General features: G+C 42.4%; 1 protein-coding gene across 1 annotated transcript; it reads left to right on the top strand.

The window, feature by feature from the left end:
* Positions 1 to 13,903: 13,903 nt before the first annotated feature.
* On the top strand, positions 13,904 to 18,805 carry LOC145013316 (Transducin/WD40 repeat-like superfamily protein). Its single transcript, XM_078972117.1, has 17 exons — positions 13,904 to 14,003; positions 14,155 to 14,373; positions 14,535 to 14,643; positions 14,776 to 15,153; positions 15,254 to 15,309; positions 15,402 to 15,609; positions 15,681 to 15,736; positions 15,811 to 16,051; positions 16,135 to 16,298; positions 16,384 to 16,526; positions 16,617 to 16,718; positions 16,818 to 16,953; positions 17,123 to 17,209; positions 17,277 to 17,438; positions 17,539 to 18,005; positions 18,120 to 18,270; positions 18,351 to 18,805. The coding sequence occupies exons 1-17, from the start codon at positions 13,956 to 13,958 to the stop codon at positions 18,750 to 18,752; spliced, it is 3,129 nt and encodes a 1,042-aa protein (XP_078828243.1). The 5' UTR covers positions 13,904 to 13,955; the 3' UTR covers positions 18,753 to 18,805.
* Positions 18,806 to 19,197: the final 392 nt, after the last annotated feature.

A 19,197-nucleotide genomic window follows, 5' to 3' on the forward strand; every position in this document is an offset into this window, starting at 1 on the left:
GAAGCTCCTCGTCAGTCACTCCACTCGTACCAGGTCTGTGTCGTGGTCCAACCATGATGTCTCTGAAATACAACATAAAAATATCAGAGACTCTATCGGGCATAATCGCACTCGATAGCGCAGTCCTACTCAGTCTCCGATACTCAGGGACTCTTACTTGGGCTGCCCACTGACCCGGTGTCCTTGGTAGTATGGGCCCAATACTACCAATTACACCGCGTCGGTATTCACCCCAAGTCCTCCTCCCCAAACCCCGAATCCTGAGTACTCTATTCTTGTTATACACTAGTTACCCACTCGCTCTCGAGCACCTCATAGAAACAGGTTTCCCTAGACTAAGACATCACAAAATCAGGCCACTCTAGTCCTAATATGTATACCTAGTCTACTAGCATGCGTATCATATCATATCATATCTCATAACACATATTGTAAGAGTATTTTGGGGATTTTTACCGTTCGGGCGCTGGCTGACCGTACACACTCTTTCTTCTTTGGTTGTCTCAAAATCACTTATCAATTTTTTTTATTAATTAAAATTTTCTCAAATCCCCGGTTTGAGTTCAGTTACGCCCGAAGGTGTACCCGAATCCCTCAAACCAAGGCTCTGATACCAACTTGTAACGTCATAAAATTTCAACAAAAAATTTTCATTTTTACAACCATCAAAACATGAGTAATAAGTTTAGGTTCCAATGTAACAATTTAGTCACAACCGATTACATAAAAAAATATAACAAAATGGTTTCCCCGAGTATGTGTGCGGTCACGCTGGCGCCTTCCCACGGTCCTCGCTAGTACCTGAAACACATAACACAACAACTGTAAGCATAAAGCTTAGTGAGTTCCCCAAAATACAACCTACGCACGTACGCCTTTCCAGGCCTTGACCTTCCGGTCCATGTGTCTCAGGGGACTTCCGTCCCGACTGGGTAAACCTTCCGGTCCTACCCACGTCAACCTTAGAGTCCATATGACCACGCTTTCCGGCCCATATCATGTTGCCTTCCGGCCCAAACCAAACATATCATACATGGCACATATAACGAATAACTTAACACACATAAGGCATATATCTCATATCGTATTCGACCTTCAGGTCACACAGTCAAAACCCTTCCGGGTACAGTATAGTGAGAAGACTCACCTCGTATGCCTCGCTAAGTCGCTAATCGTGAATCCTGGAATCACTCGGGCTCGAACCCTCGAGCTGCAATCCTCCTATGATATTATAAATCTATAATTATTACTTGTACCACAAAGGTGGACCATCCTTATCAAGTCAACACATGTTGACTTGGTCAACAGTCTTTAGTCAATTTGGACCGGACTCGGCGAGTGCACGATAGTGACTCGGCGAGTCTACGCATTTTAACCAACTCTCAAGGTTTTTCCCCTTTGACTTGTCGAGTTCTCCCCCGAATCGACGAGTTCCTCCTGGGCCTGAATCACAGGGCCACCGCGACTTAACTCGCCGAGTCGAAGATCAACTCGGCGAGTCCCAACCTGACTCGGTCCACCTGTCAAAACCTTTCCAACTCTCTGCGACTCACTGAGTCGCCCATAACTCGGTCAGGACTACAGACAGGGTGGTCTCAAGGACAATCTTCAAGCGACTCGTCGAGTCTGTTCTTCAGACTTGGTGAGTCCATGCCATGGACCAGCTAAAACTGGCTTTTGCGGTCAGATCCGTTCCATACATTCATAGATCTGGCCTTCCCAAGCTTATTTGTCACGTAAAGTCTCAGTCTTGGTTGCCATGCAATGCATACAAGGCTTATTTTCAAGAAACAACCTCTAATATGGCAAGTTTAGCTTCTAACTCAAAAGAATGGACATAAAGCTTGGCATATGGGGTCTCCTGGACCTGCTAAGGTCCAGATCTAGGTTCCATATCACCATGGGACCTCTCATACTTCCGATTCAAGCCAAGAAATGAAAGAAGAAACCCTAGATTTGGCACATCAACACAAAACACGAAGTTTGGCTCTGAAAATTACCTCAAGAAGACTCCCTTGATGAAATAGCAACAGATCCAAGCTCCCCAACTCTTCAAGCTTGATCCTCTCCCTCCTTTCCTTGCAATATCACACACAATGATGAACAAATGGCCTCCAAACACACTCACAAGGGCTCACAGTCGTATGGGGGCTCTTAGGGGTCAAGGTGGATGCAAATGAGGGCCATAAGTTCCTTTAAATAGGGCTTAGGACCGGGAAATTAGGGTTTCATTAAACAGCGCGGACTCGCCGAGTCCATCCCTTGGACTCGCCGAGTCCGGACGCGAACCCCCGCCCAAAACCGCAACCCGACTCGGCGAGTTCGACCTCCAACTCGCCGAGTCCCCTCACAGAATGTCAAAAAAATATGAAATGAAGGCACCTGGGGATCCGGGCTGTTACAATTCTCCCCCACTAGAATAAGACTTCGCCCTCGAAGTCCCGCTAGGCAAAGAGCTCCGGATGCTGCTCTCGCATCTCACGTTCCGGCTCCCAGGTCATCTTTGATCCCTTCCGATGCTGCCACTGAACCAATACCAGGGGTACCTCCTTGTTTCTCAAAACCTTGATCTTCCGATCTCTGATGGCTACATGTCTTTCAGCATAATTCAGGCTTGCATCCACCTGAATATCCCCTAATGGAACCACCGCCGATTCGTCGGCTAAACACTTCCTCAGTTGCGACACATGGAAAGTATCATGAATTTGTCCCAACTCTGCCGGCAAGTCTAAACGGTAGGCTACCCGGCCCACCCTCGCGATCACACGGAAAGGACCAATATATCGGGGCCCCAACTTGCCCCTCTTCCTGAACCGAATCACTCCTTTCCAAGGAGAGACCTTCAGGAGTACGAGATCACCAACTTGGAACTCAAGCTCGGACCGTCGCCTTTCTGCATAACTCTTCTGTCGGCTCTGAGCGGTCAACAACCTTTGCCTGACCATCTGAATTTGCTCGGTCGTCTGAAGCACAATCTCCGTGCTACCCATAACCTGCTGTCCCACCTCACCCCAACAGATGGGGGTGCGACACCTCCGCCCATACAACAGCTCAAAGGGCGGCATACCAATGCTCGAATGATGGCTGTTGTTATACGAGAACTCTGCTAAAGGTAGATAGGTGTCCCAGCTCCCTCTGAAGTCCAATACACATGCCCGAAGCATGTCCTCGAGTGTCTGAATTGTCCGCTCACTCTGACCGTCTGTCTGAGGATGATATGCCATACTGAAATGTAACCTAGTACCCAACTCCTCATGGAACTTCTTCTAGAACCTGGAAGTGAAACGCACGTCGCGGTCCGAAATAATTGAGATCGGCACCCCGTGCCGAGATACTACTTCCCTCACATATAACTCGGCCAACTTCTCCGCAGAAGAGCTCTCGCTAATGGCTAGAAAATGAGCGCTCTTTGTCAGCCGATCCACGATTACCCAAATCGCATCGACTCCTCTCGTCGTTCACGGTAACTTGGTGATGAAATCCATAGAGATTTGTTCCCACTTCCATTCGGGAATCTCTAGCGGTTGCAGCTTACCGTGTGGTCGCTGGTGCTCGGCCTTGACCTGCCGACAAGTCAAGCACCTCTCGACAAACCAAGCGACATCCCTTTTCATACATGGCCACCAGTACTCCTTCTTGAGATCCAAATACATTTTCGTAGCACCAGGATGAATCGAGAATTTCGATCGATGTGCTTCCTCCATCAAAATAGTGCGCGCACCGCCCACAAACGGCACCCAAATCCGTCCCTGAAAAGTCATAAGCCCTCGACCATCCGTAACAAATCCTGATACCTGACCTACAACCCGTTCCTTCTTCTGGTGTTCCGGCTTTGCAGCCTCCACTTGAGCCCCTCGAATAATATCCAGAATCGGGGTCAAAACCGTCAATCTCATACATATATCTCAGATCGGGGCGCTATCCGCCCTACGGCTCAATGCGTCGGCTACCACATTAGCCTTGCCCGGGTGGTACAGGATCTCACAATCGTAATCCTTCACCACATCCAACCACCTCCTCTGTCGCATATTTAGATTTAGCTGATCCATCAAGTATTTCAAGCTCTTATGATCCGTGTAAATCGTACACCGAACCCCGTACAAATAGTGTCGCCAGATCTTGAGGGCAAACACCACCGCCCCCAATTCCAGGTCGTGCGTGGGATATCTCGACTCATGAGGATTCAACTGCCTCGAAGCGTACGCTATCACATGACCCCTTTGCATAAGTACCGCCCCCAAATCCGATATAGAGGCATCACAGTATACCACAAAATCCTCCATCCCTTCCGGGAGTGCAAGCACTGGAGCCTCGCACAATTTCTGACGAAGCGTCTCGAATGAAGACTGCTGCTCCGGTCCCCATGAAAAAGTAACACCCTTCCGGGTCATCCTAGTAAGTGGCACAGCGATCTTGGAAAAATCCTTGATAAATTTGCGGTAATATCCAGCCAAACCCAGAAAACTCCTGATCTCGATGGGCGATCTCGGCACCTCCCACCTCAACACCGCCTCAACCTTGGCCGGGTCGACCAGTATCCCTTTCTGGGTCACAAGATGCCCGAGGAACTGGACCTCTCGTAATCAGAAATCACACTTGGGGAACTTGGCATATAGTCTCTCCGATCTCAAAACCCCAAGAATCTCCCGCAAGTGTTCCTCATGCTGGTCCCTAGTCCTCGAATACACCAAAATATCATCGATGAATACGATCACCGACCGATCCAACATCGGTCGGCACACCCGGTTCATTAGATCCATGAATGCGGTCGGGGCATTGGTGAGCCCAAAAGGCATCACCACAAACTCATAATGTCCATAACGAGTCCTGAAAGCAGTCTTTTGGATATCCTCCTCGCGAACCCTCATCTGATGATATCCCGACCTCAAGTCAATCTTGGAAAACCAAGATGCCCCCTGCAACTGATCGAACAGATCGTCGATCCTAGGTAACGGATATCGGTTCTTAACCGTCAACTTGTTCAAATCCTGATAATCGATACACATCCGATGGGAACCATCCTTTTTCTTGACGAACAAAATCGGCGCTCCCCAAGGCGAGCTACTCGGTCGAATGAATCCCTTTCCCAACAGCTCCTGAAGCTGCGAGGATAATTCCTGCATTTCCGGCGGAGCGAGACGATAAGGCGCCTTGGCGATGGGCGCCGCTCCCGGAACCAAATCGATACGAAACTCCACTTGCCTCTCCGGAGGCACACCTGGTAACTCTTCGGGGAACACATCCGAAAACTCGCATACGACAGGAACGTCATCAATCGAATTGGGCCTCTCCGCGGTCACACGAGTATCCATAACACAGGCTATGAATCCATCACAGCCCTGCTGCAGACTCTGCTTCGCCCTGGCAGCCGAACAAAACGCCGACCCACACCGGGTCCCCTCGCCATAAACCGTGAGCACTCCCCCACTAGGGTCTCGAATCATCACCAGCTGTCTCTCGCAGTCAATGACTGCTCCAAACTTGCTCAACCAATCCATGCCCACGATAATGCAAACATCCCCCATAGCTATAGGGACCAAGTTTATAGGAAACTCGACCCCAAAAATCTCGAGCACGCATCCTCGAATCACCTCGGTGGCGTATACCGCTCTCTCATTCGCTATAGCAACTCGCAGGGGACGACTCATCGCCTCCCGATCGATATCGATGTGCTGGCTACACATATAATAATATAAGCATAGTATCTTAGTATAAATGTAAATACATGAAAGAATACATACCGGCCACGACATCAGGCGCCGCGCGGACCTCCTCCGCAGTCAACTGGAAAGCTCTCCCACGAGCCTTCGGAGCCTCGGTCTTCACTGGCCGAACCTCAGGAACCCTAGCAGCAGGCGAAGATCCCTGGCGAAGCTGGGGGCACCCGGCCTTCCGATGGCCAGTCTGGTTGCAATGGAAGCAAACCATGAATCCCTTGGGGCAATCCCTAGCAATGTGCCCCTCCTTGCCACACTTGTAGCAAGCACCCGATCGACATGCCCCCTCGTGACCCTTGTCGCACTTCCCACAAGTGCGACTCTTCTGACCTCCGGATCTCAAATCAGCGGACTTGGTCCGCTTGGCTGCCGGCTGAGACTGAGCCGACCGCCGATCCACCCGTTGAGACTCGGCCTCCTCCCTGGCCTGGGTCTCCAACTCGATCTCACGCTTCCTGGCATTCGCCTGAAGCTCAGAAAAAGTCTGATATGACGAGTTCGATACGAACTCCCGGATATCTCTCCTCAGCACTCCCAAATACCGGCTCATCCGAGCCTGCTCCGTGGACACCTGCTCAGGGCAGAACATCGCCCTCTCATGAAACTTCCGCGTGATCACCGTAACCGAATCATTACCCTGCTTGAGGGTCAAGAACTCCTGAACCAACCGTTCCCTCTCCACCGGGGGAACATACTCGTCTCTGAACATATCAGTAAACCTCTCCCAAGTCACAGCTGAGACCTCTGCCAGAGTGAAGTTCGCCGTCACAAACTTCCACCAATACTTTGGGGCAATCCCTAGCAATGTGCCCCTCCTTGCCACACTTGTAGCAAGCACCCGATCGACATGCCCCCTCGTGACCCTTGTCGCACTTCCCACAAGTGCGACTCTTCTGACCTCCGGATCTCAAATCAGCGGACTTGGTCCGCTTGGCTGCCGGCTGAGACTGAGCCGACCGCCGATCCACCCGTTGAGACTCGGCCTCCTCCCTGGCCTGGGTCTCCAACTCGATCTCACGCTTCCTGGCATTCGCCTGAAGCTCAACAAAAGTCTGATATGACGAGTTCGATACGAACTCCCGGATATCTCTCCTCAGCACTCCCAAATACCGGCTCATCCGAGCCTGCTCCGTGGACACCTGCTCAGGGCAGAACATCGCCCTCTCATGAAACTTCCGCGTGATCACCGTAACCGAATCATTACCCTGCTTGAGGGTCAAGAACTCCTGAACCAACCGTTCCCTCTCCACCGGGGGAACATACTCGTCTCTGAACATATCAGTAAACCTCTCCCAAGTCACAGCTGAGACCTCTGCCAGAGTGAAGTTCGCCGTCACAAACTTCCACCAATCCTTTGCTCCCAGGCGGAGCTGGTTCAGGGCGAACCGAACCCTCAGATGCTCCGGACATGAACAAGTATAGAAGCATCCCTCGATATCAGCAATCCATCTCATCGCAGCAATCGGATCCTGCGTCTCGTTAAACTCTGGTGGCTTCGTGTTGCTGAACTCCCGGAACAGCAACGAGTCACCCCCCCTGTGGTCTGGCAGTGGCCACAGCTGCGGTAGCTGCAGCGGCGGCAGCCTCAGTCAACGCGGCGTACCTCTCATCAAATGTCTCCATCAGCGTGGTCTTAATAGACCCAAACATCTCCGAAATCTTGGCCCGGATCGCTGCAGCTACCTCCTCATGAATCATCTGACGAAGCTCCTCGTCAGTCACTCCACTCGTACCAGGTCTGTGTCGTGGTCCAACCATGATGTCTCTGAAATACAACATAAAAATATCAGAGACTCTATCGGGCATAATCGCACTCGATAGCGCAGTCCTACTCAGTCTCCGATACTCAGGGACTCTTACTTGGGCTGCCCACTGACCCGGTGTCCTTGGTAGTATGGGCCCAATACTACCAATTACACCGCGTCGGTATTCACCCCAAGTCCTCCTCCCCAAACCCCGAATCCTGAGTACTCTATTCTTGTTATACACTAGTTACCCACTCGCTCTCGAGCACCTCATAGAAACAGGTTTCCCTAGACTAAGACATCACAAAATCAGGCCACTCTAGTCCTAATATGTATACCTAGTCTACTAGCATGCGTATCATATCATATCATATCTCATAACACATATTGTAAGAGTATTTTGGGGATTTTTACCGTTCGGGCGCTGGCTGACCGTACACACTCTTTCTTCTTTGGTTGTCTCAAAATCACTTATCAATTTTTTTTATTAATTAAAATTTTCTCAAATCCCCGGTTTGAGTTCAGTTACGCCCGAAGGTGTACCCGAATCCCTCAAACCAAGGCTCTGATACCAACTTGTAACGTCATAAAATTTCAACAAAAAATTTTCATTTTTACAACCATCAAAACATGAGTAATAAGTTTAGGTTCCAATGTAACAATTTAGTCACAACCGATTACATAAAAAAATATAACAAAATGGTTTCCCCGAGTATGTGTGCGGTCACGCTGGCGCCTTCCCACGGTCCTCGCTAGTACCTGAAACACATAACACAACAACTGTAAGCATAAAGCTTAGTGAGTTCCCCAAAATACAACCTACGCACGTACGCCTTTCCAGGCCTTGACCTTCCGGTCCATGTGTCTCAGGGGACTTCCGTCCCGACTGGGTAAACCTTCCGGTCCTACCCACGTCAACCTTAGAGTCCATATGACCACGCTTTCCGGCCCATATCATGTTGCCTTCCGGCCCAAACCAAACATATCATACATGGCACATATAACGAATAACTTAACACACATAAGGCATATATCTCATATCGTATTCGACCTTCAGGTCACACAGTCAAAACCCTTCCGGGTACAGTATAGTGAGAAGACTCACCTCGTATGCCTCGCTAAGTCGCTAATCGTGAATCCTGGAATCACTCGGGCTCGAACCCTCGAGCTGCAATCCTCCTATGATATTATAAATCTATAATTATTACTTGTACCACAAAGGTGGACCATCCTTATCAAGTCAACACATGTTGACTTGGTCAACAGTCTTTAGTCAATTTGGACCGGACTCGGCGAGTGCACGATAGTGACTCGGCGAGTCTACGCATTTTAACCAACTCCCAAGGTTTTTCCCCTTTGACTTGTCGAGTTCTCCCCCGACTCGACGAGTTCCTCCTGGGCCTGAATCACAGGGCCACCGCGACTTAACTCGCCGAGTCGAAGATCAACTCGGCGAGTCCCAACCTGACTCGGTCCACCTGTCAAAACCTTTCCAACTCTCTGCGACTCACTGAGTCGCCCATAACTCGGTCAGGACTACACACAGGGTGGTCTCAAGGACAATCTTCAAGCGACTCCTCGTGTCTGTTCTTCAGACTTGGTGAGTCCATGCCATGCACCAGCTAAAACTGGCTTTTGCGGTCAGATCCGTTCCATACATTCATAGATCTGGCCTTCCCAAGCTTATTTGTCACGTAAAGTCTCAGTCTTGGTTGCCATGCAATGCATACAAGGCTTATTTTGAAGAAACAACCTCTAATATGGCAAGTTTAGCTTCTAACTCAAAAGAATGGACATAAAGCTTGGCATATGGGGTCTCCTGGACCTGCTAAGGTCCAGATCTAGGTTCCATATCACCATGGGACCTCTCATACTTCCGATTCAAGCCAAGAAATGCAAGAAGAAACCCTAGATTTGGCACATCAACACAAAACACGAAGTTTGGCTCTGAAAATTACCTCAAGAAGACTCCCTTGATGAAATAGCAACAGATCCAAGCTCCCCAACTCTTCAAGCTTCATCACACAAAATGATGAACAACTGGCCTCCAAACACACTCACAAGGGCTCACAGTGGTATGGGGGCTCTTAGGGTTCAAGGTGGCCGCAAATGAGGGCCATAAGGTCCTTTAAATAGGGCTTAGGACCGGGAAATTAGGGTTTCATTAAACAGCGCGGACTCGCCGAGTCCGGATGCGAAACCCCGCCCAAAACCGCGACCCGACTCGGCGAGTTCGACCTCCAACTCGCCGAGTCACCTCACAGAATGTCAAAAAAATATGAAATGAAGGTACCTGGGGATCCGGGCTGTTACAATGGTGTTTGTGATTCCATTAGAGGTACAACATTTGAGGCACTAAACTTTCAAGAGTCAAGATCAAGAGGAATTGAAATTGTTATTGCTAGCCGGGCCAACACGATTGGAGGCTTGGGGCAAAATAAAAAATGGGCCCCTTTTAAAAAATTTATTTATTCGTATATTACACTATTTTATACATACATAAAAATACATTTAAATTCGTACACAATAGGATGGGGAAAACTAAAAATACAATGCTATTAGAAGTATTAAAATACTAAAGTCTCATCCCCTTTGTTTCTTCATTAACTTGTTCAGTTCTGTTCCTGTACATAAGTTGTTGACCTCCAACTGAAGTAGATTTATCATCGACAAAAAGTTGTTAGGTGAATTGCTTAAATCCAGAATACTTGTTGTTGTTAATAACCTATAAGTAGTTGAAAAAACTATACAACAACATAAAATTCTATACATATCAAAAACATAGAAATAAAAATAAAAAAGAGTACCATTCATAAATCAAAAATAAGAATATTAACATTATAAATCGAAATTACGCAATAAAGTTCAAGAATTGTCTCTAACTCAAAAATATTAACATTTGATTATGTCTCTAACTTGAACAACCTCATAAAAATCAAATTTCAAAAAAGAATATGAAATTTCAAGAGCGATAGAACATACAGAGATTCATAGTTATATTATCATAAATCAATTTCACCTCTAACAGTCGATTCTGAAAACTGAACCTTCAAATTTCTAGAAATTGAGAAAGAAATCCAATTGAGGCAATGACTGGAACTCTCAATTCAAATCTCTAGGCCAGATTCCTAAAATAAATCAAATAACCTGATTACCTTCCCATTGGTGCTATATTCTAAAAAGGAAATCGACAACAAGAAGGGAAACAATAGAATTTCTCGTTTTTTGAAATCGTGAGAAGAACGAGACACAATCAGTCTCTCAATTCTAAGATAACATTTGATTCACTAATGGTTGTTGTGGACGAATTCGGAAAATCAGAAAAGAATGAAAGAAATCGATTAACTTGAAATCTTGAATAAGAAATAGAAGAATGATCGTTAACTCTTGCTTTTGGAGAAGACATCGTTTGGATTTTCCATGGCAATGTTTGGATTTTCTATAGAAATCTGATTGTTGAAGAGTTACGATGCCTTGGAATTAGGATGCATGCCAGGTAAGTCTCATTCTCTCCCACCCTCCATCTTTTGGATTAGTTCCTGATCAGAGTATTGGGGTTTGAAGTAGTCCAATTGGCTAAAAAGTAATGGGCTGTTAATATATAACCAAAATAACAAGTTAAAAATTGGGGCCCTGTAGCATTTGGGGGCTCGGGGCGGTCGCCCAACTTGCCCATGCCCACGGACCGGCCTTGAAGGTACGTAATATCTAAACCCTATTTCATATGTTGATTAGATTATTATATGCTAGATCTAGGGTTTATGAGCTTTGGATTATTATTGCATGTTCATTAGACAAATTAGATCAAAAGCTTTAGAGTTTGCATGTACACCATAGGATTGATGTTTTGCCCAAAACCCATCAATAACACAAAGTAGGGAAATGGACAACAAGATGCAACACCAACTTTTTGAGAATAAATATGTTTTATTTTTTATTTTTTTCCCTTTTTCGTTTTTTTCCTTTTTCCTTTTTTTCTTTTTACGTTTTTTTAATCAATAAAATGAATATATTTTTATAAAACATAAAATTTTAAAAACAAAAAAAAAGACATAATATTTAAAATCTAAAATTACGATTACAATTAAAAAAAATATAATTTTAAACCTAAAATCATAACTAAAATACCATTCGAATTACTCATAAAATTCTAATTAACCCAAATATTTCTTCCTAATTTGTTCTTTCATCACTTGTAGTACCACTGGATCAACAGTCACCAAACTCTTCTCACTCATTTGAAGAATTGACAACTGATGTGTCATTAGTTCCTTTTCTTTTTGCTCCTGCTTCTCCCATGCCTGCCTTTCTAGGAACTCCAAATGACGATGTTTCAATTCGTTTTTTTCTTTTATTAATAAATTATGCTCGTCAAATTTCGCTCTTATTTCCTCCGCCTCTTTTGCTACCTCCTCCGCATGCCTTGGAGCGCGCCTCGATTTGTTGCGTCCGAGCGGTCATCGTGGTGGGGATATCCCCTTGATATCATCCGTGATATCATCGGTGTCGGCGTTTAGGTCGATGTGAGTCCGTGCGTCCGACACGTCGATCGAGCTCGAATTGCGAGACCTTTTGGATTGAACCTCCGACGATGTATGCATTTTATTCTACTTTGGATCCACTCTCAACAACTTCCATGATTTCTCAAACTCGAAAACATGTCCCATTTCGACCCGATATTGTTCTTTTGCAGATTTGAACAAATCGAAGTCGTTGGTTTTGTTTTTTTGTTGCGCCTCAAGCCGGTTGTAAATACTGTTGAATTTGCTGCACTGCTTAGTTATTTGACTCTATTTGCTGCTCAACATGTCATTGTTGCGATACAAAATATTTCTTCAAAATAGCGTGAAACTTGTCACGCATCGCCCCCCAATAAGCCACTTTCTTCATTCCATTTCTGCGGAGGTCGTCTTTTGAGGTAGTACACCATGTCGCCGTTAAAACATATTCTTCCTCCGGTGTCCGCAATTGTGGAACGTCTGTATTTTTCATTTTAACCGCTATCGATTTCCTTTCCCTCTCCTACTGCCTTCCGCTTCAACTTCAACCGATGGTTGTGTTGTAGGTGGTGGTTAGGTGATTGTTTGTTGCATCGAAGCAAAAGTAGGGAAAATATTTTGTTGTAAATTTGGGTTTGACCAAATAAACTTTGTTGAAGATAAGGTGAGTAAGCAGGATTGAAAGCGACGCCTTGATATGGGATTTGTGGTGATCTTTGAGATGATAAAAGGTTGAAATAATTTTCATAAGGGAGGAAGGAGTCGTTTCCCTCCTCCTGCTGAAATCGCTAAACCCTAGGCGGAGGGTATCGAACCCGTCCAACCCCAAAACCGCCGACCCCATCTTCTTCAACTTTCCTCTTTGATTTGTCTCCCAAGCGGGTTTCTCAAACCGCTAAACCCTTATCTTTCTCTTTTGCTTTCATCCTTTCCATCCCTTTCTTCCCTAAACCCGCTAGGACTCCTTCCTCCCTAACATACAAATCCAAGAGACGAGGTTGTGTTTGGTTGTGTATTTGGGTTTGATGATGGAGGGGGGTGTTTGGGTTTTGCTCCATTTTTAAATTTTTTTAAGAAAGTATGTGTATAAGATATGGAGAGAATGAGAGAAAAGTTAAAAAAATGGGTTAAAATTAGTACTTATATAGATAAAAAAAAGTAATTTTATGACCGTTTGCAACGGTCTCCAATACACCCAACATTCAAATTCATTGCGATTCAATCGGTCGTAACGCCCACGAGTTTCGCTATAACGAGGAGCAACGAGAAAGGGGGGGGGGGTGTGACACCCCCGTTACCATGCCGTTATGGCGTGTCCACGTCACCCGTAACGAGAAAAATTGGACCAATACCGCCTCGTCTTATGAAGCAAACTTTGCAATCTTTACACATTTTTTAAAAAAAAAATACTGTAAGAGTAAAATACACGAATGGTCCCTATGGTTTAGGGTAATTTGCGTGTTTTGGTCCTTAACTTATTTTTTTAACTTGGAAGGTTTTTACTGTTTGTTTCTGTCATACGCTTGGTCCCTCTCTTACCTAAAAAAACTATTTTATCACTGAATTTTTTAATTTATTTAAATAAACACACTTTCAACCTTACCACATTCACCTTACCTTATCTACCTCAAATTTTTTATATTTAAATAATAGTTTTTTTTAGGTAAGACGGGGACTATGTGCGTAATAAAGATAAACAGTAGAGACTAAACGCGTAACAAAAACAAAGAACAACGAATTTACGAATTAAAAAAACAAGTTAGGACCAAACATTCAAATTACCCACATACATACGTAGGAACGATTCGTGTAATTTACTTATATTTTTACCATTTAAAATAAAAAAGTTATAACGGTAAAATATCAAATTCAAAAACCATATAACGTAGGGCAGTATCTTTTTTATTTGCATTTAATTCCCGCTTCATTCACTTATAAAACACCTACTGAAAACCCTCATCTTTTTTTTTACGTTCAGTTTCTTCAACACAAACATGAAGCCAAATCGCAAACTCAAAAAACCCCAAACTTCTTCTTCCAAGGTAATTACCCACTTCTTCTATTCATCATGCTCCAATCCATTTCAAATACGCTTCACATTTGATATAATTGATGTCTGAGGGTTTGTTTTCATCTGAAATACTCAAAATGTAATTTGTTGGGAAATGTTTGTATGTATTTTGAGATCTGCAGTTCGATTTGGAAGAGATTATCGGATTAACGGTGAGGAATGGCAACGGGTTGGCTTCCAGCATTTCCAATTCCAAGTTTGTATATATGGCTGGATGTGTTGTAGTACTTTACGACATCGATTTAGGGACTCAATCGCATCTTATGGTGTCTAATCGTTCGCCCAAGCCTTTGAGCTGTGTTGCTGTCTCTCAAGATGGAAACTACATTGCAGCTGGAGAGGTACTGTGCTTGAATTTTGTAGCATATTACTTCATACACTCCAACGAAAGAATATTGTAGATTGACTTTTGTGGTTAATTGGAACTTCTGTTTGTGATGGCTTAATGAATATCAATGTCACTTATAGTTTGTCTGTCTTATAATATTTATATCATTCACAGTCAGGACAGCAACCTTCCATAATAGTATGGAGCTCTGCAACTATGGCTTCTGTTCCAGAACTTAAAGGCCATCGATATGGTGTAGCTTGCATGGCTTTCTCACCTGATGGTTAGTTGAAACAAGTCAGTTATCTCTCTAATATCTTTCTAAATTCTAAATATTCTCTTTCTAATATGTTTCTCAATATTCTGCTCCTTCACTAAATGCTGCTTCTTCTATATTATCTTCTAAAAAATCCAGGTAAACATCTTGTATCAGTTGGAATCCCTCAAGATGGATACCTATGCCTTTGGGATTGGCGAAGTGGGACACTAGTTAAAAAGCTGAAAGCATGTTCATCTTTCTCTGCTGTGTCATCAGTTACCTTTTCAGCAGATTCAAACTTCATATTGACTGCTGGAAAGAGGCATTTGAAAGTATGGACAGTTGGACTTCCTACAAAATCTCAACCTAAAACTAAAGCTGTATCACTAACAATGCATGGAAAAACTGTTGACCTTGGTCATCGCAAAGGTTGCACATTTATAGCTATTGCTACATCTCCCTTTAAGACTAATGGGAATGGAGCTGATTGCAAGGGTAGTGAATCTGTAGTTGTTTATGCGTTAACAGATTCAGGTGGATAGTTTGCATTGCTTTTTCATCAATTCAACCTAAACCCTAATTTATTCCACTTTGTGTTTGCATATCTAAATTGTTTTCCCTCTTTGACTTGCAGGCGTTTTATGCCTTCTACATGGTGGGTTGACAATTACACATTCAGTGGATCTAAAGGTAAATGATGTTGCATGTAAATCTTTGACACCAATGCCTTAGTATTGTTATTGTATTATTGCATATAATAATATTTATTATCAAACTATTAGGTTGAAAAAGGCTATGGATTATCAGCATCACAAGAGTTCATAGCATGTGCATGTAATAATGGCGTTGTAAAACTATACACTCATGGTTCCCTTGAATATGCTGGAGACTTGCATCATAGTGAATTAAAAGTCTCTCAAGATGGAATCCAACAACTGCCTACCTTTCCAGATGCAATAGCTTGCCAATTTTCTACCTCAAGAAAACTCGGTAATCTTTCTACTTCATTAAGTTTTCAAGAAAAAGATGAAAGAATCATGTTTATGTTTTCTATTTCTCAGTGGTGGTTTACAGAGATCACAGCCTCTATATTTGGAACATACATGGAAAGTTTGAGGTAATTGCTCAATCTGATTCTTTTCTCAGTTTATACAGAAATTCGATTCGATAATCAATTGTTATGTTGTTTAGGCTACAAAATGTTGTGTGCTAGTTTCACATGGTGGATGCATATGGGACATCAAGAATCTTTCATGTGAAAACAATCATGATCCTTCTCTTTCATGTGTTGCTAGAGGTTGCACAGGTGGAGTTTCCTTTGCAACATGTTCATCAGATGGAAGTATCAGATTATGGGATCTTTCCTTGCAATCTTTATCAACAGATCAACATCCTCCCATTAATGAACCACTTGCCACTTCATCATGTTTAGGTAAACAACTAACAACTAACAAACATCATATGCTTTTTAGGGTTTTACTCCAAATTCAAATTCGTTTGTTTGATTGTGTGCAGTTAGTGCTGGAACTTTTGAACGTGAATCAGTAGTATCAGGTGTTGTCACTCAAGGGTATCGATCTATGGCAGTTAGTTCAGATGGAAAGCATCTTGCTGCTGGTGATTCTCATGGAAACCTGCATGTTTTTAACCTAAACACATCTCACTATACATGCATACAGGTTTCAGATTATAAACTTATTATAATTTCTAAATACCCTTTTTCCCAATTTCCATAATCACATGGATCGGTTATTCGGCTTGCAGAATGTTCATGAAGGAGAAATTCTTTCCTTGAATTTCAGCTTCCCAATTGAGAAGACAAACAATTCTACTGTAAATTTAGAAAGCTGCTATTTTCTTGCTTCAGGAGGGAGTGATAGAATGATACATCTTTTTGATGTAAACAGGTTTGACTTTGACTCGTGTCACTTTTACCCTTGATATAGCTCTTCAAACTTCCATGAATTTGAATCTTTATATTCTTTGACATATCTCAGGAGTTTCGATCTGATTGCAAGTGTTGGTGATCATTCATCTGCTGTGACTTCAGTACAACTCATTGGACATGGGAACAAACTTATTACTTGTACTTCTGATAGGTGAGTTTCTAATTTCTGATTTCTATTGTGTATTATACCTTAATAGTGTTTTACTTCTGAATTTAATGTATATATATATATATTTTTAAAATTATCAAGGTGTTTAATCTTCCGTGATGTTGACATCAGCAACGATTATAATATTTCTCATTCACATCAGCAAAAGACATCTCATGGAAATGTACATGACATAGCCATTGATCCAATCACACATACTGCTGTTACCCTTGGACAGGTAAGCTTTATAAAACTTGAAATGCAGATTTGTTAAATGCAAGAAATAGCAATGTACTTTCATTAAATATATATATATATATATATATATATATATATATATATATATATATATATATATATATATATATTTTTTAATTTTTATTGATCAAGTTAATTTAATACTATAGGATAAGAAGATAAACATGTTGGATATTGCTTCAGGGCAAGTAATTAGATCATTTAAGCAGAGTGAAGATTATGGGGAACCAATGAAAGTAAGTATTTTTTTCATATTTTCAGAATGGGTTTATAAATTTATTTAATGACGAATTTGCCCCTCAGGTTGTGTTGGATCCAAGTTGTAGCTATGTGGTGTGTTCTTATTCTGATAGATCTATCTGCATGTATGATGTAACCAGTGGAGAAATTGTCGCACGTGCAATGGGGCATGGTGATGCCATTAATGCCATCATTTTTTTACCTGACTGCAAGCATATAGTCTCTGTGAGTAGTATATAAAAAAACTTCAAGTGGAAGGGCATTTTAGGAAACTGTTGCATTTTTCTTACTATTAACTTTATTGATTTTTTTTTTTTTTTTTCAGGTAGGAAGTGATAGCTGTATATTTGTTTGGAAAGTTCCTAGTGTTATGACATTAAGAATGCTGCAAAAAACGAATGGAAATTCATCTCCTTTGTCCCCAACTGCTATTACTCAACTTCCATCTGTCAATCAAATTAAATTTAATAAAGAAAAGTATCTCCGATCGCAAGCCGCAGGTGCAAATTTCCTAAAATGCCCTCAACAACAGACATCATCGGCGTTCAGATTTAGCGTATCCAGACTTCCACAGTGGGCGAAATCAAAAGTCACGAGTCCTTTGGTTATTCCCATGGACCCTATATCATCTGAACATTCTTCTCCCTCAAAATCTAGCACGTGTGTAGAAGATGCTGACGTGGACTTCGCATTAGCGTTACAATTACATACACCACGCAACAACAGTGAGACAGATTCAAGGAAGAGATTGTCGACAAGTTCATCTGATGCGAGTAATAGCAAAGATTGCAGGTATTTTTTTTTTATTTATTTTTTTTTATTATCGAGAAGAGAATAAATAAGAATCAGCAAGTGAATTTACGGTTTTGCCCTTGTGGTATTTATTATTTAAACAACGTGATACAGGAGCTTTGCATTGGATAAACGATGGGTGACTATTCATACTGTATGTTTAGATGTATTAAATTCTCCCGGAGTTTACAGCCTTATGAAGGAACAAATGACGCCTATGAAAAAAAGCTATTCAAGAAGGTTTTCTATAACCCAACACCAACAGGTATACAAAGGGTAAAATGGTCATTTAACCTTATTCAGACGTTTTTTTTTTTAATCCTTTGATGGAATGATGAATGGCAGGACATGGTAAGAAGCTCAAACTCAACAACAGAACATGAAATGGAAAACATGAAAGACCAAAAAGATGATAATGACATGAAAAGAAACGAAAAACAAAACACAGTATTCGATGCTTGTAAAGAAGCATTAAAAACATTAGAAGCCTCAAGCAAGACTACCCTCGACCTATTTTCTAAACTAACACATGAGAATCTTCAAGGACAAGAAGGTAATTTTTACAGCGAGGCAGCAGAAATGCTTCCATCGATTGCAAAAAACGTGAATGAAATCGCGAAAATTGTGAGTTCATGTGGGGGAGATAAAGTGGAAATTCCCGGGTTTGAACCATTATTGGGAAAGTTTGCTGAGAGTTTGTCTCAAAGAGTAATTGAATTACTTAAGGAAAACTGCCCAAATTTATGATACAAAAAAATTGTATATCAACACTTTTTTTATTAATCTAAATGCTTCAAATCTTTCACTGTGTTTGATAATGAATTTACTAAGGTAATAAGATGTGAGGTTTGAAAACTGAAAATTCACTATCTACTAATAATCATTTGTATTTTTTTTTAGAAAAGTAAAAAATTATTGTAAATATTTTGACATTGATTTTTTGTCTGTAACATGAAGAAAAGTAAAAGGCGATATATGATTATCTTTAGCTTTTCACCTTTCAAATTTTTAAAGAAAAAGAATATCAATAGTGAGCGATGATTTTGATGCAATTTTTTCAATATTTAATTCTATCTTCTCGTTTAAACGTTTTTCTTACAAATTAATGGTAATTTGACTAATTTCTTTTTCCAATCATGAATTTTATGATTAATTATTAAAAGTGTTTGTATTACTTTTGTTTTATTTGTAG

Source organism: Lactuca saligna, chromosome 8 (genome assembly GCF_052625555.1).
Source record: "Lactuca saligna cultivar CGN05327 chromosome 8, ASM5262555v1, whole genome shotgun sequence".
Taxonomy (NCBI): domain Eukaryota; kingdom Viridiplantae; phylum Streptophyta; class Magnoliopsida; order Asterales; family Asteraceae; genus Lactuca; species Lactuca saligna.